The sequence below is a fragment of the Oryza glaberrima genome, chromosome 10 (genome assembly GCF_000147395.1).
Source record: "Oryza glaberrima chromosome 10, OglaRS2, whole genome shotgun sequence".
Classification (NCBI taxonomy): domain Eukaryota; kingdom Viridiplantae; phylum Streptophyta; class Magnoliopsida; order Poales; family Poaceae; genus Oryza; species Oryza glaberrima.
The window spans coordinates 10,842,957-10,865,595 of record NC_068335.1 but is presented as its reverse complement, the minus strand read 5'-3'; the positions used below and the strand labels follow the sequence as shown (position 1 = coordinate 10,865,595).

Here is a 22,639-nt window from a genome sequence, read left to right as displayed (position 1 = left end):
GAATCATACTATAATTTAACCGTTGGTGAATACTAGAGCAACTAGGCTACAAAGCATTTTCTTACACACTTGTTTTCATTGTGCCGTTTACTGGTTAGTTAAGTCCAACAGAAGCTTTGCAGTGTACTAGTACAAAGATAGAAACCCTTTCAAGCTAGGGGTATGACCTAGATTGAGACTTGATAAGAGCCTTCCAAATGAGATGAGAGTGACATGAATAATTAGATCACTTATTCTTCATTATAACTTAAAAAGGGAAGACTAGTTGAGGACTTTGTTTGGCTTTATCTCAGTTGGATTACCTGTCTAGATTGACTTACCAGATTTACAGTCAACCTATCTTATCTGATAAATCCCCAAATTAATGAAGCTGGTTGGATAATGCCAACTTTATAAGCCTCTTTCACAAGTTGGGAATACAAGTAATCATAAGCCAATTAACCACCAGAAGATGAAAAGCAAATATAGGAAAATTGCTTTAAGAGCCTGCATGTCAAGGATCGAACTGGAAACATTCTCTGACGCCAGATTTATTTGTCCTTCTGCAAAACTAACTGAAAGTGTGGTTTACAAATTCAAGGTGTCGTATGGACTCTGTCGAAACTTTATCTTCCACGTAATATGATCAAAACTGCACAATGTCTGTTGGGGAGATAGTTCTGCGTTTTTTTCCCCGAAAACAGTGCTCCAAGCTCCTGTATGGGTGTACAGATAGTTGTGAAAAATTCCAAAAATGTAGAGTACAATATCATGTATTCCTACTAAAACTCTAATTGGTAACATGAAGATCCGGTTCAGGGAAGAGAACTTGCTCTAAGCGCCTACTCAAGATCGGACCCGAGTGTTCAAGGATAAGCATATATTTTTTTTCTTTATTTTGAAAAAGAGAGCATCTGACATGTTGTGAGCCTCTGAAATCAGCTTGGTTTGGTAGCTATGGTTTGTCGGCAAAACCCAGTTCACTTCCACTGGCACTGCTTCAGGACGGTGAGTAGAATATATTGTTCTCCACTGACGTTTGGAAATCCTGGTACAAATACAAGTGCACAACTGCTGGTAACTGCCAAATTATTATGATGACATCTTTCTCCACCAAGATGACTGATGTTATAAAACTCTGATGTTAGTTAGTTAGCCACAGCCCACAGCATCTCCAGCTGGATTGGAGAAAAAACATATCAGCATTTATACATAACAGAGAATAATAGTAGTATAAGAATGAATATTTAAGACCTTGCACAAAGTCCTCTCTAATTGGCCAGAAGAGAGGATAAATTCCACTTGTTTACAGTTTATTAGGCAAGTATTTGAATCCTCAGTTACATATTCATACGATAGAAATTGAAATAGTGTTCAAAAGCAGCACAAAAAAAAAACTGCAATACCTTGGGGACACCATATTGCATGTGTGAATTATCTAGCAAATGCTTTGCTTAGTGCTCATTAAACTACTAACCCAAGGAGACAATTCTGTAAAAGTGTTATGAGAGAATGGTAACTTGTTCTATCACTTCCCCTTCCATTAGATGGATAAATAATCTACAACAAGCTATCTACCATTGTCGATAAATAAAATATTTGAATAAATATCACAAAACAGCAGGCTTAGAACCACATGTAACACAAATGCCGAAATGGGACAATGGTACAAGATGGTATATTCAGGATTGTGTTCCATATAATTTCGGGTCAGTGGCCCTATAGTGAGGGTTGCAAAATCCATTCTACTTTGGTCGACAAACAAGCATCATGTACAATATTTTACTTGACAAATCAAAACAAATTTAATTGATAACTTAAGTTCAAACATTTATAACAAGTTTAACTCTAGGTTCATAGAGACGCAGACATGACCAGAAGTTAACTATAAATAACTAAAAGCTTCAGCAGTTCAGCTAAACAGCAGCACATCACATCAACACATCTGGTCATTGCAGAGTTGCAAAATGAAGTCCCTGCCTCCTTGGAGCACTTAGCACTCCATCCTTATTTCTTACTTCTTACATGGTATAAGTTGATAGGATCTATATCTCACTTGGATTGTGGGCCTTGTTTGTAGCTCTTAGTGAACCTTGACAAAAGCTGCAAATTCGAGTGGATATAGAAATGTTTGTCTGCCGTTTTAGCATTCAGCTTGTTCCTCTTTGCATTTGTTGGTGTACTCATAAGTATTTCAAATCCTCTCAGCAGACAAACTACCAATTGACTGGGACAGAACACTCTTCACTAATTCCGCAAACTCTAAAGTTTTAGAGCCGTAGTCGTTCACCATACAATTGGCTCCATTGTTGTCGCATCAAGTGTAACAGACAACTGTGCATAGATTCCTTTCTTCATGATGAAAGTAATAGGCTTATGCTCTATGCCGAAAGTTATATGGTAAAAATTATCTGAAAAACTAGCACTTGGAGGAACTACAAGAAAAACACCAAATTTAAACATAGAGGTCACTATTAAGGTGATCAAAGGTTTTGAAATAATAGTAAATAATGAAAGTGAGCAACAGGGTCCTTTGCTTAATACTTTCATCATGAAGAAAGGAATGCACTGCCAGCTCTAAAACTTGATGCAACAATAATAATGGAGCCAATCGAATAGTCAAACAACTAGAACTCAAACTCTGGAGTTAGCAGAGTTAGCAAAGAGGATATAGTCCCAGCCTATTAATAGTTCATCTGCCAAGAGGATTTGGGGTATTTATAACTACATCTACAATGCAAAGAGGAACCAGGTGAATTCTAAAAATGTAGATAAGCTTGTATATATCCTCTCGAATTTGCTTCTTTTGTCAAGGGTCACCGAGAGCAACAAGCAAGGACGACAAACCAAGTGCGATATATATCCTGTCAACTCTAGCATGTGCTACCTCTGTCTGTCCCAACAAGAGTTCACTTTTCTAAGTGAATATGAACCGTCATTTGTCCACATTTGTGTAGAAAAATGAAGTCTTTTCGGGACAGAGGTAGTAAGAAATAAGAAATGAACAATGATTTCTATCTCCCTAAACCATGTGTTAACTATGTGCACATACTATGAGTTCACATGAAAAGGATAGGAGTGCTTAGTGACTCAATGCTCCAAGGAGGAAAGGACTTCATTACTGCAAATCTACAATCGCTAGATATGTTCCGTTCTGCCATTTAGCTGAAGCTTTTAGTTGTTTGTAGTTAACTACGTTGAATTTGATGTATTCATGTCTGTAGCTCTGTGAACAGTGGAGTTAAACTTTTGAACTTAAATTATGATTTCATTTTGTTTTTGGTCTGGCAACTAAATTTGTACATGATATGTGTTTTGTCGTCCCAGATTTGGGACCCTCGACCTTTAGTTTGTTCCAAGGATGTTGACCCCAAATTATAGATCCGGGACCATCATCCCAAAAGTTGGTTCTTAATCCACATCCCTAACCTGTGGCCCAAAGAGGTTCCTATCGTCCAATGTTTTTAGAAGATGGTATCCGTCTCCATTTCTTGTTCCAGTTCCTCCACCCATCGGTCTAGGTACTTTGGTTAGCTTCAAATGTACGTAGGTAATTTGAGAATTAAAAAAAATAACATGTGTAAGAAGAACTGTCCTGTTTCAAGACATACCAAAAGATGGTGTATTTATTTTTCTCAAAACAGAGTTTGCATGTGTCACACATGTAAAGTTATTCTGAATAATCACTCATATTATAGTAGAAATATACGACCTCAAAAGACATGTACAGAAATAGGAGTTATTGCAGAAAAGTGCAAGGATACCAACCTCAGATTATGGAATAATTTCTTGAACACCTCTCGTCTGCACAGTAGCTAGTATGCCAATTTGAGCCGAACTTTCATTTCCATCAAACCTCATAGAAAAATTTGGCATAGACTACATATAGAAAGAATTGTCTATCAGGGTGAGTGCACATAGACCGAATGGAACTCCATTGCACATGCCAAAATCAATTCCCACTGGTATGAGCACAGCAATTGAACTTTAATTCATCTTGACTACTGTACATTCTCATAAGACTTGATTGTTGTCTCTGTGTGTTAGCATCTGTTTATCACTTCATCCTTATTCCTATAATCACCAGTATAGTAGACATCAGGAATGAACTTCAAACCATTATTCAGTGATCGGAGGTTCTCTGCCAGATGTAATTTTTTAGCCTTCCAGAGACCATCAAAAAATTCATTCAACAAGGCCTTGTCAGGAGCAATGCACCTCCCCAACATATCCCCCATCACATCAACTGCTCCTTCTAAATCCTTGTTCTTGCAGAAAGAAGATATAACCATCTTATACGTGGCGTAATTTGGATGGAAGCCACTTTTCTTCATCACATTCAACAGCTGTAGTGCTCTCTCTGAGTTCTGCATCTTGCACCACCCAACAATCAGCGCTGAAAAGGTTGATGCATTTGGTTCAAGCTTAGCCCTGTCAAGCTCCCGAAGCAAGTGCTCTACCTTCTTCATCTTCCCTTCATTGCAAAGCCCAAGAATGAGCGCATTGTATGTCACGATATCAAGCTCCACTCGGTTCTTCACCATCTCCTCATGAACCCTACCCGCCATGGCATTATCACCAAGCACCACATACCCATGAATCAGCGTGTTATACGTGACTGTGTTGGGCATAACCCCCTTCGCCCTCATCTCGCTCAGCACCTGGTTCGCCTTTCCCATCCTCCCCTCCTTGCACAGCCCATGGATGATCGTGTCGTACGTCACCACGTCAGGCACCAACCCCTCCTGCTCCATCTTCCTCTTCAGCTGCAGCGCAGGCCCTGCGTCGACACCATCCCTGCAGTAAGCCGCGATCAGCGTGTTGAAACTGACTGCCGTCCTGCCAACGCCCCACTCCGGCATTTTGTCGAGCACCTCGGCCGCGTCCGCGGTCCGCCCAAGATCGCAGAACGCCCGCAGCACCATGTTCGCCGTGTAGATGTTCGGCGAGATCCTACACCGGCGCATCTCCCGGAAGAACGACAGGGCGATCTCGGGGCGCCTGAGGCCGAGCGCGGCGGAGATGAAGACGTTGCAGGACACGACGCGGGGGAGCAGGCCGTGGGCGCGCATGGCGCGGAACGCGAGCGTGGCCAGGGAGAGCTTCTTCCCCCGCGCGCAGACGGAGAAGAGCACGTCGAGAGCCGGGACGGCGCCGCCATCGGGGCGGGCGGCGGCGAGGCGGGCGGTGAGGAGGACGTGGTGGAGGAGGTCCGGGAAGGCGTGGTGCGGGATGGAAGGGAGCAGGGAGGCGAGGAGGGCGGAGGAGCGGCGCGGGCGGAGGGAGTGGAGGAGGAGCGCGAAGGGGAGCGGCGGCGGCGGCGACGGGAGGAGGGAGGCGAGGAGGAGGTGGCCGCCGTCGTCGTGGCGGGGCGGGGGCGTGGGCGCGAGGATGAGGTGGGAGAGGCGGAGCGGGGTGAGGTGAGGGAGGAAGCGGGAGAGGGAGGCGGCGGTCGTCGTCGGCGGCGGCGGCGCGGTGGAGAGGTGGGCGCGGAGGGCGGTCACGAAGAGGAGGTCCTCGCCGGCGAGCGGCGGGAGGGTGAAGTGCGGCAGCGGCAGCGCGCGCGGCGGCGGCGGCGGCATCGGCGACGGGGGCGGACCGGAGGCGAGGCGAGGCGAGGGTTCGCGCGGCCGCTCGCCGTCGCCGGCGGCGAGGTGGGGAGGCAGGCGGGCCACGCGGCGGCGAGTAGGCAACTCGACGAAATCCGTGGGCGCCTTGGAGTCCACCTCGGTGATCACGCTTTTCCTTTTTTTTTAAAAAAAATGTAGGTTACTTGTCTTGGAAAATGCGATAGTATTTGAAGTTTTATTTAAAAGGTGCTGTGTGTGAAAAAATAAACGTATCTCAAAGTTTTGAAATCATTGCAAAAGTTCGATTACTGAAGAAAAACAACATGTGAAATATCACTTGATTAAATTGAATACTCGCTCACAACCAGTGACGAAGCACACTTAAAATTTTAGGTGGGACAAATACGTTGAACGCTTGCCACTAGACCATGGCTGATGAGCGGTCACCATGATGCTAAGGATCATCACTAGGAGCTATTTGGTTAGATCGTTTTTGGCCCGTATCAGATCCCATCGTGAATATATTACGTTACACATGTTTATTTCAGATGGATCGTAATCACATAGCCCGCAAACGAATTCCGGCCCAATACAACGCTGATTACACTCCTCGACGGGCGGAAAGCGAGGAGCGTAACCTAACTCTCCTCACGCGCCTCCTCCAGATCGAGCGCCGCCGCCGCTTCTCCTTCACACTGCGCGCGTCGCCGGCGCCACCCCCTTGCCCCGCGCGCCTCCCCACGCCTCCCCATCGTCCCGCACGTCGCTGGCGCCGCACCCTCCCCCCGCGCGCATCGCCGATGCCGCCGTCTTGCGCTCCTCCACCGCTTGCCCAGGTCGGCGAGCCCGTGCTTCTCACCTCCAGGAGTTCCGTCTCTAGTCCCTCCTGCCCCATCCAACGTGCGCCACCACCTTCCCCGACTTCCACCTCCCGGGCGACTGGATCTTGACCAGAAGAACTCCGAGAACAAGGGCGAGGCCGTGAAGCAGGGGGGCAGTCCGAGATTCTGGTGCCATCAACCACATCCGACTTCCATCATTGCCGCTGTCTATCGATCACCTCGCCGGTGAGAACCCTCCCCCTACTGAAACCACCTCTCTTTATAATTGTGAATGCTGGTGAGTGATGATCCTGTGATAATCTTTTCATTAACAAATTATGAAGTAGCCTATACTAGTGAAATTCATGTATTAATCCTGCCTCATATATGTTTTCTTCATAAGTTCACATGGGTTATGTAGAATATATTTTCCTGGATTGCAGGAAAGTTGAATATTACAGTATAATGGTTCTTTAATTTTTTGAGTGTACGGAAGTTGGACCAACTCATTTTTACTATCTAGATTTTGAGAATTTTGATTTCTTTTACTGCCAGGTTTTTGTGTAAGGTACATATATTTTTTTAGTGTAGGGAAGTTGGACCAACTCATTTTTGCATATATCATTTTCCACAACGTAAGATCGGGAAAAAAAAGTTTTGTGTAAAACAACATATACATGGTTCTAGTGAATTTGTTAGGTTTAGCAATAAAAAAATAATATGTACTGTGTTTATTTTAGAGGTAGCTTGATGTATTATGCGTGATAGCAGGATATATTCTGGACATAGGGTTAACGCTTTTGTTTTATATATTTGTAGAGTGCAATGGCTCGCCTTCCCTTAAGTACCAAAACGCGAAGAAGAAATTTAGGGCTTAGAAATATGATGATTGCTGTCATATTTATGTATTAATATGTTGCTATATTGTTTTTGATTTCATATAAGAGAAAATGTTGGAAAATAGAGAGGGGGATCAGAATTAGAGAACTTAGGAGTGAAAGACTATTCCAGCTTATACGTGAGAGTGGTATTGCTTATATAAGCAAGGTCCGAATGTACTGGAGGACATTTCACATTTTAAGGACCAAATATTTTTAATTAGCTATTTTCCTCAAGAAAAGGGACACTGACAGATATGTCCGCAGTCAGGCCTTAGCTTTCTTCTCATTCCAACTAATGTGAGTTTGCATAAGAAAAATAATACTACTACAGTGCCTACAGTTGGAATGATCACATAGCTATATTCACAATGCATTTGTGCTTGCATGGCCATGGCATCTTATAATCTTTTATTCCTAGTATAGTAGTATGCTGCCCCAGCTAGTTAGCAAAGCTGATTTCTTGAAGTGCTGTAGTTTTTACTTTTGAAGTTAAAAATGCTACCATGTTCTGAGTATCATATGGCTTGTATGTGTAAGAATATTCTTTTTTTTTTTGAACATTGTGTAAGAATATTCTTAACTTGGTATTATGCTGAGTGTTATATATTCTTTCATCTGACCTTTCACTATGTCAAAATTTTCATTACCAGATGAGGCAAAGAAAAACTGATGTGCTGAGGCAAATGATCTACAGGATTGGAGATCATCCTATGTCCTAAACATGCTTATTTCCAGTACTTTGGCTTTTATTTGCTGAATCATGACAATGTACATATTATGTGACCAATCAAGTATGGTCCTGTTTTTCAAATAAAAGTATTGCTCCTATCTTATTTGTTTACTACTCTGATAGTTTCGGTCTTCTCAATTGTTCATCCAATCCTTTATTAATTGTATTTTGAAGGTGTACCATCGATTAAATTAAGCAAAACATAGCCTCCTGTCTTAATTCTGTCAACATTTGCATATTCTGTAAACAGGAGGTGATAGTGTTATGCATATCATGTACTTGCTTGTTGTGTACTCAGTATTTGAATTCTCAATGGTAATGTTTTGCTTAGCGCATCTGTTACCTGGCCGCGCATCCAAACAGCGTGAATTATTTCGTTGTCGTTACAGCAGCAAACCAAACAAAGCGTGTAATCTGATACAATGGTATCAGTTGCCACCGGAACCATTTCCATTAACGTTTACGTTTGCATTCTCGAACAAACACTACCTTAGGTGAAAGATAAAAAGTAAGGCCTTCTATTTTTTTAAAAAATGCTAAACATACATTTTACTTCAATATATATACATGCACAAAAATTACATGAATTTCACGTGACCAATGACAACTGGAGCTATACCAAGGAAATTCACTGGCTGACGATGATGTTAAAACGATCTGACTAGGTAGGAAGTTGGAAGAAGAATCATGTCGTAATGCAGTGATCTAGTTTTTCTTACTAAGTGGAAAAATAAAACTGTACTTGTCTGGTACGGACGTTCACATTGTCGTCATGAGTTTTAGTTTTTTGGGTGGTTATAATTATCATGGAACACTTGCTATAGCCGAGAAAAACAAAGCTCATTTCAGCTGAATAAGTGAAGGAGAAAATGAGAAAATTTTAAAAATAGAACGAGAAGATTATATGCAACATATTAAAAGACAAATTTTGCTACAGGACATTAAAAAATTATGTAATTTGTTGATAGACATCGTAAAAACATGTCACGGCTAAAAGACACTTAAAAAACTGGTAATTTGCTGGAGGACACTTTTAGCTCAATTAGAGAGAGAAATTGTTCAAAAAGACAAGAATGCCCCTAGGGTCAAAAGACTTTGGGTTGAGACGGAGCGATGATGCAATATAATGTATGCTAGTGATATATTTGGGGTGATGGCAAATTTAGAGTTACATACTTTCTAAAATTTTACTCTAACATCATGTTTCAAGTATGTGGCCTTAGGGACATTCTCATCTTTCTTAAGAATTTATCAATCCAATTAAGCCGAAAGTGTCCTCTAGTAAATTATCAGTTTTTTATTTTGTCTTTTAGCTGTGACACGTTTTTTTTATGTCTATCAGCAAATTACATAAATTTTAGGTATTTTGTAGCAAAATTTGCCATGTTAAAAATACATTTGGCTTTGACTGAACTGTTGTTTTTTAAGGGGGTGTTGGGTTGCCCTATGGGGCGCTCACAACTGCTTTTGTTGTACCCTAAAAAAAAACTTATGAGATCATACTTTGAAATCTTAATATGCTTACATACTTTCTTCCACGTGCATCTTTGACAGTCACTACACTACATATAACTCTATCGTGTAGACCACATGTCATTATGTCAAAGACCTTATTTATATTGAAAGAATTAAGGGTGTGATACTAGGTTTACCAGCTCGCACAAAAGACAATACTGTTTTGTGAAAATTACTCAACACACTTATGAGATCATTTCTAACCACAAATACAATTTTCATTCCTCTGCAACAGCAGACAAATGTATAAACCAAATGATGTTCCTGAAATACACTCTTATACGTAAACTTAAGTACCAACTCAGTTTCAAAGTTTGAGGCTCAAATGAGCTGGTTTATTCATGCCAAACGTCGCAACCATCTGTAACAGCAACACAATCGGCACGAGAATAGAACACTAGAAGATGAGGATTGCTATGTATTATTTGGATTGGAAAATAAATAAACAATTAATTGATCAAGAATTCCATCGTATCTATATGACATTGGCATGAGGCAGGCCAAGAAAAAAAATGCTAGTAAAAAACATCTAAATACATCACTACAAATGGAACAACATTCCGTGCCTGACTAATCTTTGCATTGCTCTTTATTCTGCTCTTTGCAAGAACTCACACCAAACATCCAGTAGGGCAGAGGCCCAATCATATCCTTGTATGTATATGGTTCTTGAGATGCCATCTCAAAACCTCCCATTTTATGTGCAAAAAACCTCTTCCATTGCATCAATGATAGCCCAATTAAACTTCAGTTTTAGCGTTTGAGTATGATTCTGTTTGGTTCATGCTGGATATCAAAATTCACATTGGTCAACCCAGAAGCTGCCTGAGACCATCAATAACCTGCTCCCTCTTTGAAGGATTCATCTGAACAAGAAATCGAGGAATTAGAATCGACTTATGAGATACATGATGACAGAAATAGAACAGAGAAAAGATCATAGCTTCAGGAAGTGTTTGAAGAAAGCTTACCTTGTTAAGAACAATTGAAAGACCATTTGGCAAAGCTTTCACATCAGGGCTTTCAGCGAGACGCGAGAGCCACTTGGATACTCTTTCAGCCTTCAACTCCTCGAGTTGATTCTCATAGTTTGTTGGATCATCTTTCCAAGCAAAGAAAGCTTCATCGTTATTCCACTTTTCACTGTTTCCATCAGATCCATTGGAAGAAAGGTACCATTTCTTGATATAGTCCAATGCAGATTTCTGGGACAGCTGCTCGCCAGCAACTTCTCTGATTTCCTTGGCAAGTGCATCTTCAGTAACTCTCCTTCGCAACCTCCTATAGAAAAAGGACCGAGATTCTTCCCAATCGACAACCTTTCCGATCACACCTTTGGCAGCCATTCTAGCAGAGGTGTCATGCAATTCAGCAAACCGTGTAGCAACCTGGGTATATATAGGCATCAGTTGCTTCATCCGAGCAATAATACTCCTCCTAGTGGTGTCCATTTCCGAGAGGCCAGCATTTTCCTTCTTCATTTCTCTCAGCCTTGTACTCAGCTTGATCAACTCCGGGTCAAGCCTTAGCATGCATTCTTCCAGTTCCTTTGGCCTGAATTTGATCTCAACCAATCCTTCTGGTTCAAGGACATTACCTTTTGCAGTTCTCTCAGCATACATCTCAATGTGTTCTGGATTGATTTTGCTATCTACCACAACCCATGCACCTCCCCTAAGCTCTCCGCCCATTGGAATATACACAAAAGCAGGCTGGTTATATGTCCTCAGATTCTCAACAATATTAGAACCAGCCTGAAGGATTCCTTCAAACAGATCCCTTTGCCCACCAGAAAAGCCTCTCCAGTTAGCGAGGATGAACAGCGGAAGCTCTTCACGGTTGAAATCCAGCAATGCCTGGGCTGTTTTGGTGGCAGAATCAGGAAACCACACCTGCCCTGCTTGAGGAACCACACGCTCGGCAGAATCAAGCTGACCTGGATCAGCAGGGATGACTTGCATCATAGTCTGGGTTTCCACAGCTATGACACCAACTGGAATTCCACCAAGCTTTGCTCTTCCGGTGACAACAGTTTTTGCCCAGCCTTCTAATGTCTCCACGAAGCTTTCTCTGTCAAACATACCACCCATCCACTTGCCTTGACTGTCCTGCACACCGCAGATAGCTGCACGAGCATCACATGAATTCTCAGGGAAGTATGTTACAGGTCTATCCGGTGGGTCAAGAGGCTTCATGATAGGAAGAGGACCACCAACATAAGGAGGAACATAGCTGAGCCATTTCAAGATTGCAGAAACACCTTCAAGGTCATCTGACACAGTCAGATGGACGACACCATTTGTAGCCATGATTTTGGGGCCACCTAGTTGCATGTGAGAGCTGTATACCTCCCGCCCCAGAAGCTTATTCAGCGCAGAAAATCCTGTCAAAATAATTGGCTGATCAAGACGCTGTATACACCTCATGCCTAACCGAGCAAGATAAGCACCAATTCCAACAGCTCGTCCAGTTACGAATGTCAGAGTAAAGGTCTCCTTGTATGCTTTAGAATAGGCACTGGCAATGGCACCACTTCCATGCAAGTTCTCACAACCGAGTCCATCCTCTTTTCCAACAATGGTATCAACAACCCATCTAGTTTCTCCACTTTCTAGTTTCAGTTCATGGGCTATAACCGAAGAACTCAGGCGTGAATAATCTTGTTCAGTGAGGTAAATGTAATGAAAACCACGTTCAGGGCTCTCGTCATCAGACCAACCAACATTGAAGCATGCTTTTATTTCCTCAGCTACACCGAGCCTAGCACCAGCAGTTGCTGACAAGTAGATAAGAGGAAGTTTCCTCTCACAAGCAAGATTGGTGACCGCATCAAAGAAAGCATCTTCCCTAGGACCAAATGATCCAGCTTTAAATGTCACATCATTTGAAACAACAATAATCTCCCGGCCACTTGGAAATTCTGGTGTGGAGAGCTTCATGATCCAAGCGACAATGCCAATATCATTGATACCTGGAGAACGCTCAACTGGAACCAAAGGAGTACCCCATGATCCAGTTGAATCAGCAAACATAAGCTCTGTCACTTTAGCATAGCTCTTATTATGCTCATTAGCTTCAGCAACAACAGAGAGGGTTGATTTCCATGACCTCTTCAGTGCTGTTTCAAAAGCCTGTAGACAGAATATAACCAATCACGGTGTTAAGCAAGCTAACCAACGTTGGAGAAAAAGAACAAGAAAATGCAAGTAACTCACCAGCGGGAAGTCATAGCAGTACGTAGTTTCGTTCTTCCTAGCAGAGTAACGTTTGAGGTCAATAGCATCCAATGGCTTGTATGGTTCATCCAACGCAATGCCATGCAAAGGACCCAGTGATGGTGTAACAGAGTGGTAGAAAAGTTGATGTGTATTAGAATCCTCCACTTCTCGGTAAATCTGGAAGCCCATAGAAATTGAGCATGAGAGCAAGAAAATGGAATAGATATTTAAATATTTTTCAGAAAAAAACAAATCAATAAGCACCGAGAGTAACTCTGGAATTAATGATGAGAGTGATGGAGCATTAGCTATGTACTAGCTACAAAAGTTGGAGAACATTTATAATGGTGATCTATGAGTTTCAGCGCCTACCAACTTATGTGCATATAAGAAGTACTATATGATGTAGCACGTTCTTAAGAAGTATTATATGATGTTGCACACCATTGCTGGTACAACAGTGCAATAGCTGGATAACTTACATCGACAGTGCAGGTGTGGCCAGTTACATTGGTAACAACTACTCTCCAAGCACCGCTTGCTTGTCCATCACAATCCAACCATAACTTCACTTCCCACTGACACACAGAAAGGCGATGCATCCTCACCCCAACATGTTCATATATATTCAAAGCCATATTCTTCAAAAGCGTACATGCAGTTGCTTCATCTTGACCAACATTATCAATCGTGCTATCACAATGAGAAAGCATGAATGAAGTGAACAACTATAAAAAAGTTTTAATGCAATGTATTTTTACCAGAAAGATTTCTCTTGAAAGAAAGATGTTTTGACTGACCTTGAAAATGGTATAAGATCAAACAACTGTTGTACTCTCAATATGCACAGATACATGTGTGAATAGCTTGACCTCACTGTCTCATTATGTGCATGTAGCTCTATTTCTTCTAGTGCTGCCATCAGTGATCTGAGTATACTACTTGATGTGTATGATGATGAAGCCTGAGCACGGCCTACTTCATTGTCAACATTTCCTGACAAAAACCCATTGGTCACACCTGGTTGCCTTACTATGGTACGAAGGAACAACCTCTGGTCATTTGATCTCTGATCTTTCTTGTTCTTGATGAGTGTGTAAATATGCCACTGGCGATCGCGTGATGGAGTGTACTTTACTTCATTGTAACCATCCAAATTCACCTTGTTCTGTATTTACAGAGAAGTTGTCAGATTTTGGTACGGGAAAGAGAACTTGACGGTTTCTCTCAAGGAAAAATGAATGTGGCAACATACCAACTCAAGGAATGTAGATAGAGGAGGTTCAACATGGCGGAGCATCGGATCCTCTTCATAATATATCTTATCAACTGACCATTGGAAGGAGTGACGCATCGGTGGGCGCCCTTCATCCCTTTGGATAATGCAGCTGACTACCCTAACGCCAGCACCATTGAGATGTGATGTTACAGTACTATCCTTCAAAATTTTTGAAATTTTGTTGATCCTTTCTTGAGCCTGGTCCTCATCACCACTGCAATGAGAAGATAGTGTGGAAGAGGTAAATAAAAAAATACATGAAATTCTCTAATAGTTCACAGAATCACTATTGTGATACACATTACTTTTGTCTTTTCATCAACAAGAATAGGTAATCTAAGGAGAGTATAGGAACCTGTCTTGAAGAGTGCTCATCTGATTGTTGATACCAACCAAAGCAATATGCAGCATATTGCCATGGCTGGAACTTGCAGAATTGCCATTCGAGACATTTCCAGCACCTGCTTTGTAGTGTGAAGTCTCCTTCAATGCAGCATCAATAGCACTAGATAAATACTGGAGAGACTTGATTACAACCATGACACCCCATCTTTTCTCTTCGGGGTCCTCAACTTGCTGCTTTAGAGACATCGCATCTTGTCCATTTCTTTGCTTAATATGCTCTTCCGAGAATTCCCATAAAGCAATTAGACCAGATCTATGCCACTGCATCCGAACACTGCCCTTGACCAGATAAGGCTGAAAAAATGATTGTGAATTAGCCGACATAAATTTAAAGAGTGCAGAGGTATAAAAAACAAGAGTTATTTAGTTCAATAACTAAGTGATACCTGATACAATCTACGTATGTATGTCTCGACCACTCTCCGCTGAAGTGTAGGATCACTGTGATCAAACAAAGCCACAAGGGCATCTTCAACTGCAAGTGGGGCACCCACTAAATCTTCCATCCTCTCATTAATGGCCATCTTTCTCCTGGGTGTTGACACCCGCTCTCCTTCTTCAGTAAACATCTCCAGCTCTGAGAGGCTTCTTGCTATGCTTGTGCGGAGTTCACTCAATTTAGTATGCTCAAGAAGCTGGCTTGCTTTAAGTGCCAACTGCAACGTAAAAAATGTATCATTCTCTGGACTATAACATGTGTACTGAATAGACGGAATTAAGATCATTATAATTCTGCATTGCTACCTCAGAGTACACTGTGTTGTTCAGCCCAGAGAAACGAATCAACTGGTCTCTGTAAGCAGATGGATTTGGATAGACTAATGCTTCCATAAGCCGTAGTATGAGTTTATTTTTGGTCCGCACACCCTTTAAATGAACAAAATAGTCAGCCACCTGATCCCTTGTGTACCAATATGCAGTAAAGCAAAAGATCACACCATATGGATATTACATCATTACCTGGTGGGAGAAAACAATGTATACGACCTTCTCAAGGTCTTTGGCATGTTGAAGTCGTAGACGTTCTATCACATCAGACTGAAGAGATAAAAACGAAAATGCTTACTGTTCAGCTACGAGTGAGCAAATGAGCATTGCACAATTCTTACTCTAAATTGTTACCTGAATATTGTCACTGAAGAGTTCCTCAACAGACAGGTACTCCTCAAATAGAGACTTGACAACAACACGAGCGTGGCTTTCTCTCCCACCCTCGTATGATTTGACCAGGCTCATAAGTGGCTCAACAAGCCTCTCATTAGTAACTCTATCTTTTTCAGAACAGTATGCAAGATTTGCCTGGAATAATGTTTTTTGGGGTAAGGAAACAACATAAATAAATAACCATAAAAGAATTGAAGCAAATAGCAGCCTCAAACTGACCTCTATAATTCCCCTTAGTAACTTGGCAGGAAAATCCTTGTTCTTCCGAAAATCAGAGTTCAACTCATACTCCTTGTACTTGCCATCCAACTGAGTACATGCAGATGAATTAGAACTTCCAATATGCAGCCAAAATGAAAGATAAGATAAATAGACAAGATGGAATATGACATAAACAATTTAACTTAAACACTTAATCACCTCATTCCTGAGATCTTTCGGGAGCCGAGTTGCCAAAACAGACATAAGTTCTTGCCACTGTAGAAAAGGAAGCTCAGGGCTATCTAAGCAGTTTAACAAATCTTGTACAACCTGGAAAGAAAAGAAATAGTTAGGAAGATAGAATAGTCAGTAACAAAATATAAAAAATAGTTTTTTTTCTTTGTAAACAAGAATACTGGCAACAAGATACAGAAGGAAAATAGAAAATTGAGAGTACGTATTCTGACAGTTCGTAAAGTCATACTTCATTGATATTATGTTCATATCCTGCAAGGATCATGTGTGCGGAATTGACACTTGCAGCAAACTTTTGGTGAACTTTTCCAGAAACAGCAGTTGGAGGTCCCAGTTTTGGAAAGGTGCCATGGAATGGTTCAGCTCTCCTCACAGAAGAGGGGTCATCAAGGTCCAACCTTGCTATCAGGTCAGCCGCCTGCAAAAGAATAGACATTTTAGTTACCTTGTAAAAGATGTATGCAAATAAGATGGATACAAATAGTAACAGGGTGAAATAGAGGTATAGAACCTGCATGGCTTGACCCTCAGGCATGACAAAATGAATAACACCAGAAGCTGGTAGTAACAGCGGCATACACATCTTCATGACCTCAACCTCAGCATATGGTGTATCAGCATCTACATGAGAGCCATCCGCAACCAAGAACCGAAGAAGTTTGCAAGGTGTATCAGCCAACAATTTGGAAGGATCATGCTCTTTCTGTAAAGTACCATTAAGAGAAATAAATTGAAGTTCAGTATTTTTTTTAGACGTGCAATCAAATCAGAGCTGAAATAATCCCCACACATTAATCCTTCCATTGAAGTTTCCATAGTGATAATGTATCTCTTTTATCTTTTTAAAAACAAAGATCATATGAGACTGTCAAGATAAGGAGTGATTGAAGATGCCAAGCAGTGTACTTCAATCAAAGAAAAAACTTGTTGCATCATATTTTCCAAATTCCGAAGAAATTAATCAGATCAAGCTTCATATAAATAATATAAGGATAGACTCAATCAGGCATTACCCTTTTTTTATGGCCTCTACAAGATCTTACGGTAACATATTTTTTAAGATCCTGTAGTATAACTTTTGCACATCCCTTAAGGGGAAAAACAAAGATAAGTTTTATAGTTTGATAGCAACAGAAAGGAATATGAACATAGCTATATTCACCTGTAATAAGCATGTTCTCCCATTGATGAGAAGGCGTGTACCAGCAGCTTCTGTCTCCGCATAAATTACATGACTGTTTCCATCCAACTGAAGAATTTACAGTTATAGACGGATCAGATCCTTTTTCAACTAAAAATATAATACTAGCATATCATCTTTCTATAAAAAAGTTTATAGTGAGATATATTTACTTGCATCAAGAGTCCTCCATCTCGCAACGAGTGTATCTCTGCTTCAATCTCTGACCCATTCATTCTTAATGTGTAGCTACGGGGCCCACGTCTTACTGTCTCAATCTACAGCAATAATTAATCATGAAAACTGTAATTAAAACACTAGATATATCAGATACTACTGCAGGATAAGATTTAAAGAGAAGAAAAATTACCGTGTATTTGCTTCCCTCAATATTTAGGGTAACAGTCAAATTAACAAGAGAGATATGCTGAAAAGGGAAAATAATTAAACAGGTGCCATGCTGTTTTGTTCAAAATGGAATGAGCTTATCTGCAGTAAGGGCATGCTGCATCATTCATTATACAATATGGTACCTTTGGTGGTATTTGACCTTTGCTGAGATAACCAACATAATCTGTAACAACGCTTGAGCTCCTGCTTGATGCTTCCTGCAACATAAGAAAACAAGTTGGTATTGACATCTGATTTAGAAGCTACCTTCTACCATATCATTGTTCTGAAGTTAATCAAAGCATACATATAGAGCTCCTCCAACAACTGAAAGGTACCATGGGGGCCTCTCAGCTCTAACACGCATAGCAATTCTGCTGTCTAGCCAACCAGTGTGGATCTTATTTTCCCGATATTCTGCAGCCTGAAAATATGAAAATGGCATATATTAGGAAAATAAAAGAATAACTGTACCATTTACTTCAATGGAGTTATCTTACATTCAAGAGATCCACTGTGTAATCAACATTAGTGCGTATCTCTCCACGGATTTGGATCTCTTTTAACCCAAGCACCATATTTGCTATTGCCAACGATCTAGATTCCCCGAATGCAAACACATGTCCTGGAAGACAATGATACACCATTAAAAAAGGCACTAAGAGATACCAAGAGAAAACAGAAAAGTATGTGTATCGCATACCAAATTGAGAATCTGAAAATTCATGAATTGCTCCCCCAGACTGAAAATTAGTAAAGAAAATTGAGGTTAGCTAGTCTCGCAGCAAGGTAAGAAAAGAAACCAAAAAACCAGAAAAAGAGAAGTAATAATAAGTGCATCAGTTTCAAAAGAAGTATTATGGATGGATGTATACTTGCCTTAACGGAGAAATAGGCCCAAACATTTGGTTTGCTTTTAAAGTTTAGCTCCTCAACTCTTCCACTAGTAGGCTTAAATCCATCATCTGGATCCTCACTGGTAACTCTGACTGCTACACAGTGACCCTTTGGCTTTACAGACTGTGCATTATCCAAATCAAACTTAGTTGCAACAGCTGATATTTTCCTCCACGCATCGTAACCACCACCATGCTCCATTCCATAAAAGCGTCTGATCTCTGCAATGATCCATTATTTTTCAGTAGGAAAGAAGCAGCAAATTTCACCAACAATCAAGTTACTAGTGAAATTGACATACCAGGAATATTGTAGAGCGGCACACCCATTCCTACAACAACTTGAGCTGCAGGCAAGTTTATTTCAGCTATCCATTCGGTAACAGGGTGTTCTACTTGCAACCGTGGATTAAGCTCCAGAAAATAGTATTCTCCTGTTTCCATGCTGTACAAATATTCTACTGTAGCAGCACCCACATAATGCACACATTTAGCAAGCCGCCTTGCTGCTTGCTCAAGCTCTTTAACTGTCTCTGAAGGAGCAACTGTAATTGGCCCCTCCTCAATAATCTGTTGCAGAGATATATGGTGAGTACAACTGTTTCATAAATCCCAAAGATTTTGGTAATGCAAGGCATCCGTTTTCTTTTTGGTCTTGCACTAGTCAAAATATGTCATTTTTTCTTGTTGAAAATAGTACAGCTGCAATACATATATCATTGTAGGAAAAGGTGTAATATTCAAGTTAAGATGTAATATTCAACCGATAATACTTCACTACCTGCTATTAATGCATGCCCCAGTTAAAAATATTAGCCAACGAATAAGATTTGTATAGTTCCTGTCACATTTTGCTAAACAGTATATGACTAACATAAAATATTTCCAATGAAGTTATATTTGAAGAAAGCTATAAAATCTCAACTACTACTCAAAACACCAATCCACAATGGACTGATTCCAAGAAAATTTATATTGAAAAATCCAATGCTTCAAAAAAGAAAAAAAAATCCTAACCTTTTGGTGCCTTCTTTGAACACTACAGTCTCGACTGTGCAGAGCTGCCACATTGCCATGTTTGTCACAGAGCAACTGAACCTCTAGATGTCGGCTCTGTAAAGAAAGAATTAATACAAGCTTTAGACATGAAATATATGAATGCAGAATAACCCCTGCATATGAGCAACAAATGTTGTCCAATGTCATTTCTATAACCCCTTAACAGGCATCTATATATGGATAGCATGTTATATGGTGGATACAAATGCACAACAGAACAAATAAAGGAAAAGCAATGTGCTCCAAGTTGTTCTCACCTGAGATGCCACCTTCATAATAAATATAGGTGAGCCAGGGACTTCTCCCTGAACTTGCTTAAACAGTGCTCTCACCTCATCATCATTATGTACCTACAAATCCATTAAGATAACATCAAAACCATCTTCCGTTATTCATTTCTTTATGTGCAGTTGATATTTGCTTATCATTCTGATAGTGTTGAACTAAAAGAAAACCAACCTTCCTTATTCCTTTACCACCACCACCCCATGATGCCTTGATCATAGCAGGATATCCCACCACCTGACAACTAGCTACTGCTTCCTCTGTAGTGGAGACACAGGCACTCCTGTACATCTCCTCAGGTATCGAATTGCAGCTTTCTGGTGGAATTTTCACCTGCAAAAGATTTTTGGTTTGATTATCAACTATCTATCAGCAGAGAGAGGAATAAAAGATAAAAGGTATCCAGGAAAAGGGGAAGGCATACATGTGATCCACTCCATGGAAGAGTTGGAACTCCTGCTGCTTGTGCAATAAGAGATGAACCAATCTTATCACCTAGCGCTGCCATCGCGGCTGATGGTGGCCCAAGAAAAATTATTCCTTTCTCCTTCAGTGCATCCGGAAGTTCAGGATTCTCAGATGCATGACCCCAGCCAGGCCAAACTGCAGAAACATGTGTTCTCTCTGCTATCTGTGACAGGTAAAATTACACAATATTAACAACCAATTACCTACGGCAAATCAATCCACTGGTAAGATGAAAAAGGCTATGATGATGATCAATTGTGCTAACCTCCACTATGAGCTGTACATTCGCATAATTGTTATTATTTGTACCACCAGGAACTTCTACGAATTGGTCGGCGATCCTTATGTGCTCTGCGTTTATCTTCAAGTCCTCAGGAGTTGCCATGGCGACCAAAAGAATCGCCTTCTCCGTCCCAAAGGTCTCCAGCGCCCATGTACGGATGCTGCGCATGAACTTGACAGCGGCCATGCCATTGTTGGCAACCAGCACACTGTGTATCGGTGAATCACCACCGAGCGCTTTGCAGAACTCATCGACCTCAGAGGGCGACGACGGATGCCTCGAATTAGACATCCCGTTCAGTATGCCATTCATTTGGTAAGATCCCTCCATTATTAACCACCTCTAACCTTCAGACCTGCTGCGAAAAAGAAACCGAACAGATCATCAGCACATCAAATTCTGACAAACGAAACGGTGTAAACGAAAACCGGCAATTTACCACTACTCCCATTTACCATCAGTACCAAATGTAAAATTCGCATAAGCGCTAGTACAATTTATCCTCGAATTCCATGGCGGCTCAGTTTTGCAGCAAAAGTTTTTGACCGCAACAGTAAATAATAAACCAAGAGCCAGCAGAATTAGAACAGCAAGACCCACAGACTGTGAATTTCCATTTCCCCTTGTAATTAACCAGGTGGATATATATATATATATATATTTATATAGGTTGACTGTGTGATCACACAAAAGTCCAAAGCAAAAGGCTAAGCTACATCAATCTTAGTGGCTAGTCGAGACACGGAAGATTAGTAAATTACGAAATAAGCACTGAACGAGGGACCCCCAGAGCTCTAGCATGCCAAGAAACAAAAACGAACAAGAATCTGACAGGCTGAAACGAAGCTAGAGAAGACGAAGAAGAAGGAGGAGAAAAAGGTAAGAGCTTTAGGCTTTTAGCCCGCCAGCTCTGCTCCCCCCCTAGCAAAGCAGGATCAGCTACGATCTCACCTCGCCCGATCCCGCGCTGCAGCTCAACAGAAAAGGGAAAAAAAATCGCGGCTCTTAGAGCTGGGATTTTAGATTCGGCGCGTGTGCGAGAATCCGAAGGCCGTAGCGTCCTCGATTCCGGCGGCGGAATTCGAGCGCAAGAAGCAGGGAGGAGGAGGAAGAAGCAAGAACAGACAGAGAGAAAAAAGAAGAAGAAGAAGAGAAACGTACGCACGAGATGCCGGCGCGAGCGCTCTGCTCGCCACCCGTTCGACGGAATGCCGCCGCCGCGGCGCGCCACGGCCAGATCAAGATCCAGCGCCGAGGGCCAACCTCCCTCCTCGCCGCACCCACGCGCCTTAAATGCGCCCGCGGCAGCACACAGCTTCCTTCCTTCCCTCTTCTCCACCTCTCTCTCTCTCTCCAACTCGAGGCGGCAGCAGCAGCAAAAGCAGGAGAGGAGGCGTCTTCCCGCTACGCAACGCAGCTGCTGGTGGCGCGGCCTTTTAACTGCCATGGCCGCGGCGACCACCACCACCACCTCGCCATGGGGCCCGCCCAGCCCCGCCCACCCCCAGCCAAGTAGAGAGAGAAGCCGGAATGCGTGAGGAGAGGAGAGAGAGAGGGAAAAAAAAGGGATTTTTTTGACTGGGAGGTGATGAGGGGGGAAGGGAGGTTGGGAGTTGGATCAACTAACCACCAACACTCCAACGCTTCTAATCTCCCCCTCTGTTTTTTCTTTTCTCATGAGCAAGTTGGTATTTGCACATATACCCTTCTTTTCTCACAAGAATGTCCTTAGTCCCCGGGTTTATAAAATCGTGCGGTTATCACGTGCGGTAACATTTTCAGTTTTTGAAACCACGGTATAACTCATGATAAACGCGCGGTTTTCGTGATAACCGTGCGGTTGCCACGGTAACCACCAAACAGTGTTGTGGTGGTAACTCCGTCCCAAATGGTTTGGCAAGTCTTACCTAGGCCCTGCTTTGGGCTTTTTTTCTTTTTAGCTGGTTCACTAGATTATTGTAGGAGATTATTTATGTCTCACTATAAAAATATGTATGTATATATATTTAAAAAGCTCCTTCTAATACATTTCTTAAATAACTTATCTGAAGTATTTGTTA

At 41.7% G+C, this 22,639-nt stretch overlaps 2 protein-coding genes across 5 annotated transcripts; both read right to left on the bottom strand.

Annotated features, from left to right (window-relative positions):
- Positions 1–593: 593 nt before the first annotated feature.
- Positions 594–5,692, bottom strand: LOC127786247 (pentatricopeptide repeat-containing protein At4g26680, mitochondrial). 2 transcript variants are annotated; one of them, XM_052313581.1, is made up of 2 exons: positions 3,748–5,692; positions 594–1,157 (listed from the first exon to the last, which is right to left on the bottom strand). In XM_052313581.1, exon 1 carries the CDS (start codon positions 5,559–5,561, stop codon positions 4,023–4,025), a length of 1,539 nt encoding a protein of 512 aa, XP_052169541.1. In that variant the 5' UTR covers positions 5,562–5,692; the 3' UTR covers positions 594–1,157; positions 3,748–4,022. The 2 variants fall into 2 exon arrangements, with proteins under 2 accessions (XP_052169541.1, XP_052169542.1); XM_052313582.1 differs by lacking the exon at positions 594–1,157 and adding an exon at positions 1,173–3,513.
- A 4,196-nt stretch (positions 5,693–9,888) lies between these two features.
- On the bottom strand, positions 9,889–22,097 carry LOC127786244 (acetyl-CoA carboxylase 1). Of its 3 annotated transcripts, none has more exons than XM_052313577.1 (30): positions 21,741–22,097; positions 20,562–20,937; positions 20,253–20,459; positions 20,003–20,161; positions 19,801–19,893; positions 19,502–19,597; positions 18,787–19,054; positions 18,468–18,706; positions 18,292–18,331; positions 18,089–18,213; positions 17,896–18,012; positions 17,732–17,806; positions 17,569–17,625; positions 17,372–17,476; positions 17,181–17,267; positions 16,530–16,721; positions 16,248–16,436; positions 15,983–16,093; positions 15,782–15,871; positions 15,521–15,697; positions 15,359–15,436; positions 15,143–15,265; positions 14,785–15,054; positions 14,349–14,692; positions 13,970–14,207; positions 13,515–13,882; positions 13,197–13,407; positions 12,712–12,891; positions 10,468–12,627; positions 9,889–10,362 (listed from the first exon to the last, which is right to left on the bottom strand). In XM_052313577.1, the coding sequence occupies exons 2-30, from the start codon at positions 20,907–20,909 to the stop codon at positions 10,306–10,308; spliced, it is 6,804 nt and encodes a 2,267-aa protein (XP_052169537.1). In that variant the 5' UTR covers positions 20,910–20,937; positions 21,741–22,097; the 3' UTR covers positions 9,889–10,305. The 3 variants fall into 3 exon arrangements, with proteins under 3 accessions (XP_052169537.1, XP_052169539.1, XP_052169538.1); XM_052313579.1 differs by having other exon boundaries at positions 20,562–20,934; XM_052313578.1 differs by having other exon boundaries at positions 21,745–22,097.
- Positions 22,098–22,639: the final 542 nt, after the last annotated feature.